This window comes from Glandiceps talaboti, chromosome 16 (assembly GCF_964340395.1).
Source record: "Glandiceps talaboti chromosome 16, keGlaTala1.1, whole genome shotgun sequence".
NCBI lineage: Eukaryota > Metazoa > Hemichordata > Enteropneusta > Spengelidae > Glandiceps > Glandiceps talaboti.
This window is the reverse complement of record NC_135564.1, coordinates 13,147,168-13,167,648: the sequence shown is the minus strand read 5'-3', so window position 1 is coordinate 13,167,648 and position 20,481 is coordinate 13,147,168. Positions and strand designations below refer to the sequence as shown.

Below are 20,481 nucleotides of genomic sequence, written 5' to 3'. Positions count from 1 at the left end.
TACATGATTTTAGGTCTCTACAATTTTTACACACGTCTTTTAAAATTTTCCCGCCTTTACTTCCTTTACTGCGGCCGCCGGAAGTGCACAGGGTGTCGCAAACGTCGTAATATCAGTTACTTACCCTTTAACGGTAAAGTGCTCGCTCGGCGCTGAGGACAAATCCATGTGAAACTGAAAGGTAAGTTACCGTGTACTATTTTAGTTAAAAGACGGGCTTCACAATGGTTACTGGTAAATTATGATTGAATTTGAATGTTTTTCAGTGACTAATTGAATATACAAAGTAAATTCTTTACGATAGAGTTCGAATACATCGAGTGCGCTGTAAACTGCTGTCCTCTCCTGCATGTCCTGCATGCATTCACTGATTCAGAAACACAATGCATTTGTAGTCATCGTGAAGAGTTGTACACTGTGGTCGTACACTGTACTGGTATCACTGTTTGCGATATTGTTGCCGTGTTTTGCCAATTCTTTATCTTGTCCGTTACGGAAATCAAATGAAATGAGATTGCAATATGGTCAATTGAGGCCGTGTGTGCTGAGTAGCTAAAGAGAAAAAACATGTCAATTTCCTCAGTCATTGGTAATACCACAGGTACTGGAATCAATCTGTATGATTTGTAAAAAAAATATGTATAGTAAATAAGTCTTATTTACTATACATATATTTTTTTAAAAATCATACAGATTGATTCCAGTACCCGTGGGTAATACTATACTAAAGTAATGGTGCACATGATCATCATCGTGATATATACTATTACTAACCCAGTGTCGTCTGGCTATCTGTCAGAAATATCATGGACGTATTAGTGACACGCATGGCTATATTGACAGTCGATGTGTTGCTAGATATGAAAATTATACCACCCATTGTACATTGACAAATATTCATATTCAAATCTAAGACAAAAAAGGTAAAAGTATTAATCTATTAAAAAAAGAAGAAGCAATATTTAAACTAGAAATTGTTGAAACTGTCAGTATGATACACATGAACACAGAAACAGGCACAGGACTACTACTGCTCAGATGGAGTATGGGACTTGATTCTGCTATTGTCGCCATGCATCTTGCTGAATACAAAGAAAATGACAATGTAAGAATTGAGTTCCAACTTACTCCATCTGTTAGCAGGATACCTCTGGATGTATACGCTAGTTATGAGGGGAAAAGACATGTTGAAACCCTGTAACGTATACAAAGCTACAAGCAGGACTACATATTATAGAACTAGACATGTTTCTACTACTCTAGTTGTAAAAACATGTCTAGTTGAATTAGATTTGTATTGTTACTATTTGGTACAGCAGTTGTATTTTAATATCTTGTATTTTTTTTAAAGTATGAAGATAGGTATATATAATTATATTCAGATTTATTTAGTTATATTAGTTATAGTTAGTTATGTTTAGTTATGTTTAGTTATGTTTAGGTATATTTAGTTGGTTTGGCCATGGGTGTACTCCTTCACTAATACATCCATGGTTTGGCAGAACTATGGATTCATATATTCTTATAGATTCATAAAATGGGTATATTTATGAATATCTCAGTAATTATATTGGACTGAAATATGTCTATATCTACAGAGTAAACGTACTCTTAGTGCAAGAACTGTATTTGACAGTGTTTGGTGAAGTGTTTTGTCACTGTTCTATGTCACTGTTGCCATCATAGTTTACTGTAACTGAGCAGATTAAAAAATGAAAATTGTATGTGAAAGTGAAATTTATTTTTTTTAAAACTGCTAGTGGATAGCAAATGGGCTAACATATTTTTGGTATTCAGAATTTTGATAGAATAGTTGTACTTAGAAAAAAAAGATGTTCTGAAGTAATGAATTGTTTCAATTTTACAGTAGGTTATATACTTCTTGTTTCCATCTTGTGAGTTGAAAGACATTGAAATCGATTCAAGATGGATGCCAACGGCGGGTTTGGAGAGTTGCTGCAGCAAGCTGAACAGCTGACAGCCGACATGGATAGTGGCACTGATTTACCTAGAGTTGACAGAAACATTCACCAAATCATGGAGGCTGGTCAGAGACTGTGGACTAAAACAGCACAAGCAGCAGTACAGGACACCGCTGATGTTAAAGCGTAAGTTGTATACTCAAATAAAACGTGTGTCGCAGGTTGTCACAAAGTTGTGTAAGAACACTGCATGTGGACCTGTACACAGAGATTGTTATGTGAAGGATTTAAACCTCTTAATTTGAGACAGGAGTAAATAGATAACATAAACCGTTTGATTTTAACCCATATTCTTACTTATTGAGTTGAAGTAGTGTTGATTTGTGTGTTTGTATTATTTCAGGTCTATCTTGCTTGGATCTCGTGGTCTTGATGTGCCAAAAATTTCACAAAGGTTGGAGAGTCTGAGATCTGCCACAACATTTGAGCCATTAGAACCAGTTAGAGAGACTGACATACAGGTAAGGGTAATTCCGATTGGTGGATTGCATGAGTCCTGTAATATGATTGGTTCTTTTATGGTTGTGAATAAGTACATTGATCACCTTGGACTGCAAACCATTGTGCTCATCAACTGGTCTACAGTGTATTTTTGTCATTAAAATATTTGACTTTATTGGAGGATACAACAAGCCATATCAAGCTTATTCATTTCCCCAAAGATTCCTGTGTAATCATTCCAGTAATCAGTGTATATGTACATTTTAAGTCAAGACTGTCTTTATTTGCCTTTGTCCATTTTACAGGGATTCCTGAGAAATGAGAGAGAAAATGCAGTATTAAGTACCATTGAAGAGACAAGAAAATTGGTAAAGCATTATGATTTACTTCCAAAGAATTAAGAATGAAAACAGTAATGATAGTCTCAGCAAACATATTCATAAGTATGCTAATTCATCACTAGAGGGCAGTGTTTACAAATTAGGCCACTTCAGTGTTGGTGGTAAAATAGTGAAAGCACAAGTGTGTATCTAGGTGAAAATTATCATTAATTGCAGAAATTTGTGATCTTTAATATATCAAATGGTTCATAGTATACTTCTGACTTTAATTATCATTTCTAAGTTATTCAGACATTCTCTTTCTTCCAGGGGGATATTTGCTTGTACACAAAAAACTGCAAGATTTTAAAATGTACACACGCATACTTATTATTTTTTTTAAATTTTATGTGACCAATTGAACTGATATTACTAGTGTGTTTGTTTATGGAATACTGGCATGTTACCTACTTCATCACAACATGTTATTCCAGCACTGTTTCACCAATGTCCATAAAGATGATACTATGACACTAATTATTCCTAACCTGTGTATTACAGACCTTTCAACATGATGAGAAACGGCATCGTGAGTGTATGCAGAGTGAATGGGAAGAAGAAAAACAGAAGATTTTGAATGCTTTGATAAGTGCTACTACAGATGTACTGGATATACCACAGGAAAATGAAAGTCTACTTAGCGATGGCATTGAAATGCATGGACGGAGTACCATGGATAATGTAGAAATGGCTTACTCACGACAGGTACTCACTTTTCTCTGTCTTTAGTTTCATCAGTATATACCTGTATGTCTCGAAAACAGTACTCAAATACAAAACAAAATATGTTAAAAATGTAAATATTACATTAATATAAACAAGTTGATTGGTCACGAGGGCAGTCTCATACATCTGTTTCCTGAAGAGGCCAAGGATCACCTCAACACAGTTTGTTTTCCAAGGGTAGGACCTGAGAGAAACAGGCTGTGTTGGGGTGACCCAAAGGCCTTGGAAAAAAATGATGTATGGTATTGCACTAGTAAGGTCAGTCCACATGTTTTTAGTAACACACCACATCATTTCCTGCATTGTATGCCTGCCTAAGACTTGTACAAATGACTGAAAATTGTCCTAATCAAAATTTTGAGGTGGCTCGACCAATGCCCGTTACCTTGTCAAGAGAGATACTGGTAATGTGTAGACAATACTGTGTAGACAGTTGTAATTAAATGATGATGATGACGATGGCGACAATGGCGACGACGACGACGGCGGCGACGATGACGACGACGATGACGACGGCGATGACACTTTCAGGTAGTCTCATTTGTTATTGCAATTACATAAATTTAATTCTTATTATTAATTTACAGTTACATATCTATAATGAAAGAATGGTACAAAGTGGAGTCCAAGCAGACCTGGTTCAGCTTTTTGAACAAGTTGCTGTAAAAATTGATGACCAAGTGAGTAATCTACTGTATGATGTAATAACTAATATGTTATGTATTTTAATATAGCTCTGTGTTTATAGGCTATTGCCTTGACAAATTATCTGTATCTGTATCTGTATCTGTATCTGTATCTGTATCTGTATCTGTATCTGTATCTGTATCTGTATCTGTATCTGTATCTGTATCTGTATGTAAATTCAGACCACCAAATAAACTGGTGGCCCAAGGTGTCAATGACTTAGAGTCAAAAAACAAAAATACTACATTGTTCAAATCAAAATGATTTCCAAATAAGTATATAAGTTTGGACAAAAATAACAAATTTCAGTTATAGATGTACTATGATGCAATTAGCTCAATTTTCATTGATTATTTTCCTGATGTTGTCGGCTAATCAGTGGCAAGTGTAGAACAACATCCACTCTTGGTATATGAGAGAAATCAATATGTTACAGTGTCTACCCATACCTTTAACCTAACCTTGCCCATAACTCCCTAGTTCGAATTTAATGTGTATATAATCTGTACAGTCAGTCCACTGTTCTACAGTCTTACATTTATACAAACCAAGTTTATAGTATTTAATTTAACTTTTGTTCCAAACACAACTTGAAAATTTTACCTGTAATTTTCGACTGCACACTTCAGTGTTTGTGACCAGATTGACCCGCTAAACCAAGTTTATGCTAGGGAGTCTAACCCTATTTCTATCATTAACCTGACCCTAACCGTAACTCCCTAGCTTGAATACAAATAGTTACTTTATATAGTCTGTCCACTGTTCTGCATTTTTTCCACTCAAACAATTACTGTAACCATTATTTGTTTTTTGTAGAATGTTAGGGATCTCTGGACTATGGTAGGTCACATGACCAGTGTACCCCTCAAATCAGCACCAACAGTAATAGAAGCTAGAATATCAGAAGAAATGCAGACAGGATTTGTCAAGCAAAGCAGACAATACTTAGAAGAAAGGTAACACATACTTCACTTCTCAATTTTTGGAGTAAATTATGAATAACAGAAATACGATTTGATTCAAGAAATTAGAAATTTGCTGAAAGTAAATGTCAATTTCTGCATTATGTACCAAAGTTGTAATATTAATAATATGTACATCCTGAATATGTTAACATATACTGTACTCACTACCAACAAATGAGAAGTGTTGTACAGGTATGAAAAATTGAGTTGAAAAAATCAATTAGTTTTATCACAACATTACTGTAAGTTTTTTATCATTATTTGTATATGTATTATCATACATATTATTTATACTGTCCATTACTGACACATACACTGACCAACTACTCACACTCATGACATACACATTAGACTACACACACTGTTATAAAATGTGCAAGCTATGATACATGTTTTGAACATTATCTGGTCATTCTAGATCAGGACAGTGCATGTGTATGTCATTAATTTTGTTGAAATATGAGTCAAACTGTCCAGAATTGCTTCCCCATTTTTCTTGTGCATGAAATATTTTCTGATGCTTTTCTTTATTCCGCCACAAAATGCCTGTAACATGAACACTTTGTTACTACTCATCTTTGACTCATAGTGACAAGGCCTCTTAGGTCACTCATATTTACCTTGGCTGAATGAAGAAAAATATCAGGAATAATACCTAAACATATACATTGATACATAGACTTATTGGTACTACAATATATAACTGATAGGACTATGTTTTCTTTATCAGCTATGTAGAGTACATGACAAATATAGTGTTTGGTAATTTGAAGAGAGCACAGTTAGGAGGTATACCAGGTATATATAATCTAGTGAGAAGCTACCTCAGTGTTAGACTACCACCTAATACACCGGGTTTAGAGGTAAGTTGATCCTTCTAATACACTAGGTTTACATTGTAGTCAGCTCAAACTTGAGAGTATATGCACAGTTGTATCATAGACCCTACATGTGTAGTTTATACGTTGTATATGGTTGTATGCACTTCAGAAATGAAAGTTTTGAACTATTGCCATTACTTTGTCCGAGAAACTCCAACTCCTTCATTCTCAGTTAAAATATAAAAGAAAAGTGAGGGGTCATTGTGTTATATTTTTGAATAGAGAAGAAAATAATATAAAAATGTATCAATATAGTTATGGTTCAAAATGGCCACCAATCACTGGGAAAATAGTGGATGAGGGGTTTCTGTGAAAACAAGATGGTGAACTGATTCACATCCTTTCTTAAATCAGTTGAAACTTTAAGCTATGTATTTGATGTTTCGTGTAACTTGTTATAAATCGTTGTATTTGATGTTTAGGATGGAGATGTAGAAGGTCTTCCAGTCTGGGCAGTGATTTATTTTTGTATGAGATGTGGTGATTTTCAGTCAGCACTTGAAGCTGTTGATAAATCTACGTAAGTAATGTTATGATTTTAGGACTGTCATACACATTACAAAGATTTATTATATGAACGTGGTTGACTATTTCCATCTTGTTGTTGACATTGAAACCAAAAGAACAAATTTAGTTTTGAACGTTGTTGTCAGAAATGTATTAGTTGGGTATGTCTAATATATTGTCATTTTATATGATCATTACGTATCAGTTGAAAGCTTCCATCAATTCTGTCTTGTTAAATTACATTGTACTTTGGTATTACCTTTCAGACAAAGCCTTGGTGAATTCCGGGAATACTTTGAGGAATATATCCACAGCGGAGATAGAAGGTAATTTATTACACAGTCTCTCTGGGCTCAAAATGGCTGCCTTTAGGTTTAGCTTCTGTTTCTGTAGTTTTGATGCTCTGATAACACCAACAACATGAGATTTATTTTTTAAATATAACTTTGCAATCTTTAGGCTTTCAAAAACGTTTTGTACAAAAGCTAGAAATATAAAAATAATACCTGATGCTGTGTATGGTAGTTTGAATGTTCTACATTTGCATAAATTACCCACAATGCCCGTACGTATACCCTTGTTGTGTGTTGACGTCTTTCATTTATTATAGTGACATGATGCTACAGTATTGTCATTTCACAGAAATTAGTGCAAGCTCATTGTCTATGTCATCACATTGATAGTATTGTCATGATGTGTATGTGCATTGTTTAAATCTTCTATGTAAACCAGCAGTATGCACTCTAATAAAAAACAAAATGTGAGTCAAAATGATAAAAACTGGCATTTCTTGCAATTAACCACAAAGTAAGAGATAGGAGAACACAAAAATTGGTGGGTCACTAGAAATTACTGCATATCAGCGACACATCAAATTGGCTTAGAATTCACACTGCTTGTGAGTCACCCATAGTAAGAGGTAAGGGAACTCCAGAGTTTGATGTCTCACAAGAAATTTCTGCGTGACAGTGGAGTGTCAGATTTGCTTACAGGGCACACTGTACTCCAGTCTTATAAAGTGATATAAATTTACTTTGTTTACATGTCATTTTTCTGTTGTTTTACTAGACTGCCTCCAAACACGGAAAGCAAAGTCCATGCGCACTACAGGAGAGTTGTCAAAAGAAGCAATGATCCTTATAAAAGGTATGTGTATTGTGTATTGTAATCTTGGTATTGTGACATTGGTATCTCAATTTATTTATTTGATGCTAGTAATATCCAACTAGAAGTATTGCTTTATGTATGACAAAGCTTTGAAAGGGATGATAGATGTTAGAATTCCTGTGTAAAATATACACAACGTTGGTTTAACTTAATATCTATAATCAACTGATCATACTGCCACCTAGAGGTCAGCTGTAACTATGATATTTGTTGTTCTGGTGAGATGAGGATCAATAACCAGGACAGATCATACTGCCACCTAGTGGTCAGATATAACTATGGAATTTGTCATTCTGATGAGGATTGTCAACCATGGCAGATTGAAAGCTCAAAGCCAAAAAAGTTGAACTACTTGTGTGTTATAACCTTTGTAATTCAACGTTAGTTTGGTTTGGTTTACAATATTATCTATAATTATACAGTAGATGTAACGTGTGTGCTTGTAACCAAGTCATCCGCAATGTCAATTTCTAGACAATCCAAATTTGTGTAAGTTGTGGAACATAACTGCAATGAGGAGATCAGTAACTGTATTTTTGCATCTTTCTTTTCACTATTGTGGATTTAACTCACCATCTCAGTGACTTATAAATAATAAATGATTATGAAGTAAACAAAAAGCTGTTCACTCACTTCTATTGTCAGTCACATATGTTTTTGATATACATTCAGGGCTGTTTATTGCATCATTGGTCACTGTGATCCCCATGACAACCACTCCGAGATAGCTGATAAAACAGATGACTATCTATGGATAAAGGTAATATTAGCACTTTAAACTACTGTGGATTCCAAAGATGAAAAATGTGAAGGACTTATTATCAGTAATGAGAAATTGTAAACCACATGGTATCCATGACAACCACAACGGAATACTAAGAGCATGACACTTTGTATCACAGTATGATGAATATCAGTTATGGAAGCTATTTATGATATTTGAATGGTTAGAGTGGCTGGTTTCAAATCTGACAGTTGTATGTTCAAACTTCAATGCTGTAATTTGTTTCTTTATGGCTAACGTCCTTTGGCAAGATGTGAACCATGATTGTGGCCCAGTCAAACCATCGGAGACCTGGTAGGATAGAGGTTGATATATGAATGCTTTAATCCTATGCACTTTATAGCAACTACAAAAGTTGGGCCCTTCCACCATACGACCTCAGTCTGCAAAACCCATATCCAAGCCATAAAGATTAATATTACTGTTGCTTTTTTTTACTTTATCACATGAAACTGTTCGTACCATGGAAATAATTCTCTTACGTTTGTTTCTTCTCTGTAGTTATGTCAAGTACATAATGATGACAGTGATGAAGGCCTCAGTATCAAACAGTTCCAGAGAGTTCTACTGGAGGAGTTTGGAGAAACTCACTTTAGTGCCTATCAACATCCATTCCTCTATTTCAAAGTACTCTTCCTTACTGCCCAGTTTGAAGCTGCTATAGAATTCCTATCAAGAATTGACAAGCTAAGGAGTCATGCAGTACATGTAGCTACGGTCCTTTATGAAATGAACCTCCTAGCTAGACCTACAAATATACAAGCTCAACTTTGTAAGTTGAATGGTTATTACTTGATAGTTTGTGATTGAGCTATGTGTGTGTCTGTGTGTGGTGTGGTGTGGTGTGTGTGTGTGTGTGTGTGTGTGTGTGTGTGTGTGTGTGTGTGTGTGTGTGTGTGTGTGTGTGTGTGTGTGTGTGTGTGTGTGTGTGTGTGTGTGTGTGTGTGTGTGTGTGTGTGTGTGTGCTTTATTTTCACCCTCATATCTCTGGCATGCACCAACTGATTTCAACCAAACCTGGCACAAAGGTGATTCAACCAACCCTGGCATAAAGGTGACATACTATGTGAATGGTTATTCCTTGACAGTGTGTGAACCATCTGTGTGTGTGTACATACATGTGTTTTATATAGACATGTATGAATGGGTCAAAGTGAGCACTGCTGGACTGCATTTGAGTTTGAGAATGAGACTCATTATAATGTGCTGACAAAGAAAATTAGTTTCAGTGTCATAATGAAAGTCAACTGATAGCCAACTATTGGCCTAACACTAAAGTCATTTAATGTACAGTACATGTATAAATGAAGGAAAGGGAGTGGTAGAGGTCTGAGAATGTAACAAATTACAAAATATTTACTGAAGTCACTAGGAATGTTGGAAATGACGACAGCCACTACAAAATTCAGTTCTCATTTTTTGATGTAGTTACTGTGTATAATATGACATTTTTGTTGTCAATTGATAGTATGCAGAGAAGCATCAGATCCAGTACAAATGAGAAGACTAAACTTTGCACGTCTTGTGACTACGTATACACGCAAGTTTGAAATGTCAGACCCATGGGAAGCTTTGCAGTACTTTTACCTATTAAGGTGGGTGTTATCTACAGTATAGTATGTTGATGAGATTGTTTATTATCTTATTTTATCTATGTATTGATAAAACCGTATTTCCATTATAGTTTTCATTGGATCTGTTTCCATAGTAACAGAATTCTGATTTGTTTGACTGGAGAGCAGGTCAGCTGTTTTCAAGACAATTCCTTCTCTTTCACCTAACTGTTTCCATAGTAACAGAGAATTCTGAATTTTATCTTCCAGGAAAATGAAAGATGGTAGTGGTGAGAGTTTATTTATGAGATGTGTGAGTGAACTGGTAACAGAAAGTAGAGAATTTGAAACGTTACTTGGTCGACTTGAAAGAGATGGCACAAGAAAACCTGGTGTTATTGACAAATTCCAGGATGACACACAGAAAATTATACAGCTTGTTGCCAAGGATACAGAAGAAAAAGGACTTTTTGAAGACGCAGTCAAACTGTATGACCTAGCAGGGGTAAGTCATCCAAAGGTTAAAGGTCAAAGTGGAACAACTTGCAACTTTTTCTCAATTTTTGGTTTGATAATGAACTTGCATAATACACTTAAACTTGTATAGAAGTAATTTGTGAGTGAACTGTGAAAATAGGTTGTGAAGTATACCTAAAGATGTTAGGTCCTGGAGCCTGTGATGTTTTTCTAATTTCTTAGTTACAGGGGTACTTAAAATTGATGTGAGTACTACTTGTTGTTAGACATGGTTATGACACCCCACAAAGTAGACTGTACGGTATGCCTCGACAGGGCGCCCTCACACATCGGTCAACCAGAGGAGGCTGGTGAGGGTGAAACGACACTATATATCTTACAGTCTACCCAGGAATTTTAAGATCAATTTGTTCTGGTATTTTAAATTTTGGGGACAAAATACTCTTGTAAGTAATTTATCAATGTTTATACCTACCGTAGACTAATAATATTTTCCTACCTATGATTTGTTAATTAATTGGACATCTAGATTCTACTTACATTCTGACATGATTTCGTTTTGATTCATTTTACAGAATACAGATAAAGTCTGTGAATTACTAAACAAATTGTTGAGTCCATTAGTATCAGCACCCAGCAATCCACAGTCAGCCAGGGATAGGTACAAGAATTTAGCATTGGCAGTCGCAGAAAGGTAATCATATCCAACAGTCATATTTGTGCATGGTTGTTGTACAAGCCCAAATTATGGTTGATACAGTGTGTGCTTTTCTATATATTTTTTTTAGTGAAATCTGTATTTACAAAGGTGCCCTTGTAATTGAAGATGCATCCTGAGTGAAGCCATGCAAGTGGCCACACTGAATGAATGAAAACAATGAATGTATTAACATGCTGACGCAGGACCAAAACTTTTGTATTAGCAAATTACCTAGCTTCAAGACTGGTTTTTCCCCTTACAATATTGTGCACAATACAGTTTGTCAACTGTTTGTCTCATTTTCCATGGCAAAAGTTGAAATTGCATTTGCAGTATAAGTATGACAAAGTTTACTGGTCTGTTGCTGTTTATCAAATACAGAGTGGACTGTTGTTTGAACACAAAGTTACAGGATACAGTCTTTTGTACTAGAATCTTTTGGTATGTATTGTGGCAATGATATGAAATGCTTTCATGTGATTGTATATATTTTTTTGTACAGATATCATTCCAAGGGTATTCAAGGCAGTCAAGCAACAACAAAGACCTTTTATTTGTTGTTGGATCTTATTACATTCTTTGATCATTTTCACAATGGCAATCTTGAAGAAGCTATGGATGTAAGTATTAAGATGGTTACATTATATGTGTGTGTGTGTGTGTGTGTGTGTGTGTGTGTGTGTGTGTGTGTGTGTGTGTGTGTGTGTGTGTGTGTGTGTGTGTGTGTGTGTGTGTGTGTGTGTGTGTGTGTTGGGGAACCCAGACTGGGGATTATTTTGATTCTTGGCTGTTATTCAAATAAATTGAAATAAATCCTCTCTACTTATCATGCACAAAGTCAACTCAATCTTCAAAGGTTCTTAACTCATAGCCTACAATAAAGATACCTTATAAAGGTACAAGATCAATGTGATGTTTCCATAAAATTCATGAAATGACTTTTCAGAACCCATACTTTATGAAATGCTTTTATTTCAATTATTTCAAACTCTTTGATTGTTTGATTTGTTTTTACAACAGGTAATGCAGCAATTAAAGTTAATACCACTGACAGCAGACACAGTAGAACCAAGAGTACATGCATTCAAACAGTATACAGACGAAGTAAGTATGCATACCTCATTGTGTATCAGAGCATGTTATAAGTATGCCATGATAGAAAATACATGTAACACACCTTTGCAGCCCCTAGTTTGCCAGACAAAGTGGTGTGACCGCTAAAGTTTTCAACATAGTTTAGATCATATATAAATGTTTCATGTCGCGCTTGTGAATGTTTGTTCAGGGGAAGGGAGTTTTGACCTAAACAAACGATGTTCATTTGTTGAGCTTGTGCGACATTGTGCGATCATTCTTAATCCCTATCTCTGATAAGATAATACTAATTCAAGACTGGGATTCAAACATTGGGGCTTAAGTGAACTAAAATGAAGTATTCCAATCTTACAGATCAGATACAACCTAGCCACTGTGTTGTTAGCCACCATGAATATTTTATATGCCCAGTATAAGAATATAAAAAGTAGCAAGACATCACGACGACAGGAGGGAAGACAAGGTGAAGATGGTGGCAAGGAAGCAGTAAGAATTTTAAGTTTATTTACAAAATAATGCTGTTTGTAATGTGTTTCTCTTTTCAAGATATTTGTAGTCCTAAGGGTATGAAAACAGCTGAAATATGTTCAACTAGTTTCCCATATATTTTGCCTTTTAATTAGTCCTCTGAAAGTGGGACTATTACAATGGGTTATGTCACCCCATCCATCCCTCCATTCTATAATACGTCAATTCTCAGACATGCTATATCCATTGTCTTTCAAACCTGGTACAATGGTGACATGTCATATGGGACATATGCACATCAATTTGGTTTAACCATTGATAGTTTCTCGCACCTAGTGTGACAAGTAAAGCACTTGTTTCTATAATTGAAGGTACTGGCAATAGTTATGATTCAAAATCAGTTTATACAGTTTGCATGTTTGTTCCGTGTGCTTTGTAATGAAAGACAATTTGTTGGGAGTCAAAATGCACATGACATAAACTACGTTTTCTTTTAGCACAACATTGTAAGAGAATGGGTAACGTCAAATTTTGTTGGGTCACAAGAAATTGTTGTTTATTGTTTGGTTTGTAAAATTGGCTGTGAGGGCACAATCATGTTGTTATAGTCCAATTCATTGACATATATCAGCTTCAGTTACTTCCTTCATACACTTGTCATCAAATCCCACCTCAGCTAATTTTGACCATTGACTGTTGTGTCAACTCTTGGGTCTATGTTTTGACCGACAGAATGCTTGTGTTATAATCAAAGTCTAGTTTTTCTACTTGCTATAAAGTATAATAATCATATCTTACCAGACTTTACTTTTGTATCTAAATATTTATTTAGTGTTATCTGTCTAACTTGTACAATTATTTCTCCTTTGCAGTACATTAATTACTTACGAAAGGAGGCCAGAGCTCTGATCCTGTTTGCTGGCATGTTGCCTTACCGTATGCCTGGTGATACCAATGCTAGACTTGTACAACTTGAAGTGTTAATGAACTAAATGCAGTCCATGGTTGTTATGCCTGGTTTCCTCAATGTTTAAAGGCCTATGCTTCAGTCCCAGGTTCTCACATTAGTGTCATCATATATCAGTGAAGCCATATACAATAATTATGATCATGCTTTTGCTCAGGACTAACTTTTTCAGGTCTTCTGGAAAACCATTTTGCACTGAATCTGTAATCTTAATCTGACATAGGCCTTTAAGTAAACCTGAAGTGTTAAAGGCCCATGCTTCAATCCCAGGGTCTTGGATTACTGTTATCTTATTGGTGGAGCCATAGTAATAAAATCAAATTAGTAATTTTTTTCAGGACCAACTTTTTGTATGTCTCAACCAGACAACTGTTTTTTTCACATCTAAATGGTAATCCTATCTGACATGGGTCTTTAACTAGTATAACCTGAAGTGTTAAAGGCCCATTCTTCAATCCCAGATTCCCATATTACTGCTGCTCTATCAGTGGAACCACAATGATAAGATCATAATATTCATGTGTTCAAGGTAAACTTTTACTATACCTGTACAAAACAGCTGTTTTTTTCACACCTAAATTGTAATCGTAATCTGATATGGGCCTTTAATGAACTGAACACAGTAATGCATCATTCTATTGTGTGTACTTGGTCAATAGTATACTGTATGTAAGTTGATGTGTCTATTCTAGTCAGTAGTATAGTCGGTAACTTTTGTTGTTTCAATATTTTTTCAAGTATAAGATTTATATGATATAAATAAAGGAAAGGGATTCCAAATTTGTTCACTGTCTGTGTGTCTTATGTTTGCTAGCTAAATAGGCACCATCTACTACTGCTGACATTGAAGCATTGACGAACTGAACCTGTTACAAACAAGGAAAGTAAACAGTTGTATAAAGGGCTATAGCTAGTCTGTAATATATACCATGTCAGGATGCCCTGTCGCCACCTCTACAGAGTGGTGGCTGATGACCCCTTTAGAAAGTGGTAGCTGACAACCCCTTTAGAGGGTGGTGACCGGGAGGGCTGATGACCCCTCTAGAGAGTTGTGGTTGGCGACTCTTCTAGAGAATGGTGGCTGACACGGCTGACGACCCCTCTAGAGAGTAGTTGCTGGCAACTCCTTTGGAGGGTGGTGGGTGACAGCGCTGACCACCCCTCTACAGAGTGGTGAGTGACAGGGCTGACTACCCCTCTAGAAGTGGTGGGTGACAGGGCTGTCGACCCCTCTAGAGAGTGGTGGCTGACAGGGCTGACTACCCCTCTAGAGAGTGGTGGGTGACAGGGCCACAGACAAGTAACACATGTTACTTGTCTGTGACAGGGCTGACGACACATCTTACAGACTACAGTGAAGCTCAAGCTCTAGTATTCTTTCCCTTATAGAGAGAGTACATACTCTGATACTGGGGTTCTGGGCTGGGTTCCTAATATGTAAAAACACTGTCATTTAGTACATAATTACACAATTCTTTGCAATTTAATAATTTTTTAATATAAAGATTTATTTGCAATAGTTGTTAGAGAAATGATGATCAACTTAGGAAGTACCTGCACATGTAGGTGAGTCTAAAAAGAAGTATTATAATGAATATAATTATATTATGTGATCAGTCATATATACTGCAAATGAAACAAATAACACTGAACCGAATCTGTAAGGTACGCCGTGACGGGGCGCCCTCAACCATCGGCCAACCCCTAACCCCGGTGAGGGCGAAACGTTACGACGTCTCTTACACTGAACCAAAACAAGGAAGTAATGCAGTTGGGTCATCAAAATTCCCGCAAAAGACAATACAGTCCAAAGCAAAGTCTCACATATCAAAAGACACACCCTTTCTACATTTTGTACTCCACAAGAACAGTTTCTTGACGTCAGGTTTTCGTTTCATAAGCCATAAAGGTGAGGTGTTTTCAGTATTGCGTCATAAACTTTCCCTATTATTTCTGCATGACCAATTGAATGTACTATATCACCAGTGCATTGCTGTGCGTTGCTAGCTGCTTAGACCACTAACAAGAGGTTGCTGGAACAACATCGGAACGATTGTTTCTAAGATCTGTCAGTCTCGCGACAATTTTTATTTGAATATGAAGCTCAGATATCAAGTCTTCCAGTTCTTGATCCTACTTCATCTTACTGTGGCAAGTACAAGACAGTCGCGTTGCAAGATATACAACTACACTAACGTCGATTGTTCATACCGGGGACTGGAGGAAATCCCAGACAATTTACCGTCATTTACTACAGATCTGTTTTTGTCAGGTAATCAAATTTCATCCTTACCCGTTGAGGTATTTAGACATCTTGGACAACTACAACTACTGAATATTGACTCCAATGAAATCAATTCCATACCAGAACAATTTTTTTCTCTTCTACGGAAATTACGGAATTTGTACATCGCACGAAATGAACTCCATACAATCCCAGATGGTATATTTTATCCACTTAGAAACCTGCTGTTATTGGATCTCACTCGTAACAGACTTACTACATTATCATCATCATCATCATTTCAAGGACTGATAAACCTTCAGGAATTACGTTTAAGAGGTAACCAAATAAATCACCTCTCAGACGATGCATTCAAAGACTTGAAGAAGCTGAAAATACTAGACTTAAGCAGCAATAACTTGTTCCAGTTTCCCAACAAACCTTTCCAACTACTCACAAACATTGAGACGATCGACTTCTCAGAAAACCATCTCAATAGTTCCAGTAGTAACATAAACCTGGAAAAACTGTCAACAGTTCGACGACTTTTACTTTCCAGATGCAACATTCAAGACTATACCATACGAAACATAAAACTACCAGACACTAAATTACAACATTTGGATATCTCCAGTAATAATCTAAAATGCTCAACTCTAGGTACATTTAAAACTTTAAGAAATGTTTCACAGATAGACTTTGGTTATAACAGACTTCATGGCACCTGCTTGCAGAGATTACTAACAGATTTGGAACATTCACACCTGAGAGTTCTGGAACTTTCTCGTATAGTCCGATACTCAAAAGCAAACTTCACAGAGGTGAAAGAAACATATATAGAAAAATTAGATTTGTCATCCAGTGTGTTATTTATGATTCCCGATAATGGTTTCCAATGGGTGCCACATTTAAAAATATTAGATTTAAGTCGTAATCGTTTTGAAAGTATGCCACAAAATGCCTTAATCGAGTTGGATTCTTTGACCGAGTTAGACTTGTCACACAACTTTTTATCTAAAATTGAATCAATGACTTTCACTTCCTTAAATAGTCTTGAAACTTTGGATTTGTCTTTTAATTCAATCAAAAGAATTTCAGACGAAGGATTTACATCTCTAAGATCCTTACAGTCACTTTTCTTAGAAGGAAATGACTTGCTGATAAACATTAACCCTCCACAACATCTATTCAAGAGTCTTCTAAATCTAACAGAACTATCAACGCCTGCATATGAGTTTAACTATTTTCATGTTGAAGACCTCCCATCTCTTCAACATTTGACGGTTAGTAATATTGGCAACAGTCACTTACGAGGAAGTGTTACTATGCATTCATCAATGAAATATCTCTCTCAACTTCAGACACTGACATTGAATGGAGTATCTCTTTATATTCACCAGGATCTTCTTCTCACTCCATTTACAAAATTAACCAAGTTAACATTAATCAATATTGATATTCCTGATTTAGATTCATACGTCAAAAATGAATCTTTCTTTAGAGTATTTCCAAATGTAAAAGATCTCGATCTATTTCATGTGCATAACATAGAAAACATGGCTATTTTTTCAGAAACTTTAACAGAATTGGAAACGCTAGCTTTAGCCGACACAAAAATAAACAATATCGATACAAAAGCTCTGAGAGTTTTTACAAATTTAACGTTCCTTCGTATTGAAGAAAGTTTTGATTGTTCAAAGTGTAATATGAAAGCTTTTGTAGACTGGATCGAAACAGACAGAAAGGTTTTACTAGGACTACTGTCTGGATGTGCCACACCACCAGAAATGAAGGATGTCTCAATTTATACCCTAGAATTTGGATTGGAATGTAACCTTGCATTTATGATTTCAGCACCGATTACTTGTATTTTGGTCTTTCCAGCAATTTGTATCGGATTGTGTATTCATTTTCGTTGGTATATACGCTATTGTTGTTTCCTCGTCAAACTAAAGCGTGGTGGTTATCAACTTCAAGTCAATGATGAAGAGCAGCCATTGAATATCAGATACGATGCATTTGTTTGTTACAATGAAAATGACAGAGATTGGGTCATGCAGCAATTACTTCCTCATTTGGAAAATATTGATCCACCTAATTTCAAACTCTGTTTACATGAACGTGATTTTATGCCAGGTATTGATATTTTTGACAACATTCTTGAAAGTATAGAGACTAGTCACAAAACTATGTTGATACTGTCACCTGGCTTTGCACAAAGTGAGTGGTGTTATTTTGAGATGAGAATGGCTCAGGATTATTTATTTCGACAGAAGCGAGATCTTCTCATTCTGGTATCATTGCACAGAATTCCTGATGATGTAATGCCACGAATTTTACGAAAGATGTTACTGACCCAGAAATATATCAAATGGACTGAAAATGAAGTTGGTCAGAGACTTTTCTGGGAGAAATTAAAAGTTGCATTGAGATCTGACAACAGAGTCAACAGGTTGGCGAATATATAAGATTCCTGTATTTTTCATTGCACTACAATTTAACTCAAATTTTCTAAATGAACTTATCTGTTGGACAGGTGATAGCTCATGTTGAACATTTTAAACAAGAACTCCTATACCTAGCATGGACCAACATGTGGATAAACATTTTTAAAAACTCATGCCATTGGCGCTATTTTACAAATATTTACTTGCAATAGCTGTTAGAGAAATGACGACCAACTGAGGAAGTACATGCACAAGTGGGTCAGTCTAAAAAGAAGAAGTGTAACTATAAGGATATTATTCACAATGTTATATGGTCGGCCATTTATATTGCAAATGGAACAAATAACACGGAACTGAAACAATGAAATAATGCAGGTATTCAAAACTAGTCAAAAGTAAAGTCTTTACATGTCAAAAGGCAACCCTTCTACATTCTGTTCTCCAAAGAACAATTTCTTGACGTCAGGTATTTTCATATGGTGTGAAGGTGACTGGGTATAGTTTCACTTCCCTATTACCGCTGCATGACAAGTTGAAGGTACACATCACCAGTGCATTGTTGTGCTTTGCTGGAACAACATCAGAAAAATTGTCCTACATTCTATATCAGTCTCGCAACATTTACTGTTGGGAGTATGAAGTTCAGATATCAAGTCTTCCAGTTCTTGGTCCTACTTCATCTTACTGTGGCAAGTACAAGACAGTCGCGTTGCAAGATATACAACTACACTAACGTCGATTGTTCATACCGGGGACTGGAGGAAATCCCAGACAATTTACCGTCATTTACTACAGATCTGTTTTTGTCAGGTAATCAAATTTCATCCTTACCCGTTGAGGTATTTAGACATCTTGGACAACTACAACTACTGAATATTGACTCCAATGAAATCAATTTCATACCAGAACAATTTTTTTCTCTTCTACGGAAATTACGGAATTTGTACATCGCACAAAATGAACTCCCTACAATCCCAGATGGTATATTTTATCCACTTAGAAACCTGCTGTTATTGGATCTCACGGATAACAGACTTACTACATTATCGTCATCATCATTTCAAGGACTGATAAATCTTCAGGTATTACATTTAGGAGGTAATCAAATAAATCACCTCTCAGACGATGCATTCAAAGACTTGAAGAAGCTGAAAATACTAGACTTAAGCAGCAACAACTTGTTCCAGTTTCCCAACAAACCTTTCCAACTACTCACAAACATTGAGACGATCGACTTCTCAGAAAACCATCTCAATAGTTCCAGTAGTAACATAAACCTGGAAAAACTGTCAACACTTCGACGACTTTTACTTTCCAGATGCAACATACAAGACTATACCATACGAAACATAAAACTACCAGACACTAAATTACAACATTTGGATATCTCCAGTAATAATCTAAAATGCTCAACTCTAGGTACATTTAAAACTTTAAGAAATGTTTCACAGATAGACTTTGGTTATAACAGACTTCATGGCACCTGCTTGCAGAGATTACTAACAGATTTGGAACATTCACACCTGAGAGTTCTGGAACTTTCTCGTATAGTCCGATACTCAAAAGCAAACTTCACAGAGGTGAAAGAAACATATATAGAAAAATTAGATTTGTCATCCAGTGTGTTATTTATGATTCCCGATAATGGTTTCCAATGGGTGCCACATTTAAAAATATTAGATTTAAGTCGTAATCGTTTTGAAAGTATGCCACAAAATGCCTTAATCGAGTTGGATTCTTTGACCGAGTTAGACTTGTCACACAACTTTTTATCTAAAATTGAATCAATGACTTTCACTTCCTTAAATAGTCTTGAAACTTTGGATTTGTCTTTTAATTCAATCAAAAGAATTTCAGACGAAGGATTTACATCTCTAAGATCCTTACAGTCACTTTTCTTAGAAGGAAATGACTTGCTGATAAACATTAACCCTCCACAACATCTATTCAAGAGTCTTCTAAATCTAACAGAACTATCAACGCCTGCATATGAGTTTAACTATTTTCATGTTGAAGACCTCCCATCTCTT

General features: G+C 35.8%; 1 protein-coding gene across 1 annotated transcript; it reads left to right on the top strand.

The window, feature by feature from the left end:
- The first annotated feature begins 139 nt into the window (after positions 1 to 139).
- LOC144447424 (nuclear pore complex protein Nup93-like) lies at positions 140 to 14,511 on the top strand. The gene is made up of 20 exons (XM_078137444.1): positions 140 to 181; positions 1,868 to 2,108; positions 2,326 to 2,443; positions 2,729 to 2,791; positions 3,305 to 3,508; positions 4,117 to 4,209; positions 5,033 to 5,172; positions 5,912 to 6,044; positions 6,485 to 6,582; positions 6,836 to 6,895; positions 7,638 to 7,715; positions 8,409 to 8,496; positions 9,022 to 9,292; positions 9,989 to 10,115; positions 10,344 to 10,578; positions 11,126 to 11,244; positions 11,753 to 11,870; positions 12,271 to 12,354; positions 12,700 to 12,831; positions 13,686 to 14,511. Exons 2-20 carry the CDS (start codon positions 1,927 to 1,929, stop codon positions 13,803 to 13,805), a joined length of 2,463 nt encoding a protein of 820 aa, XP_077993570.1. The 5' UTR covers positions 140 to 181; positions 1,868 to 1,926; the 3' UTR covers positions 13,806 to 14,511.
- The last annotated feature ends 5,970 nt before the right edge of the window (positions 14,512 to 20,481 follow it).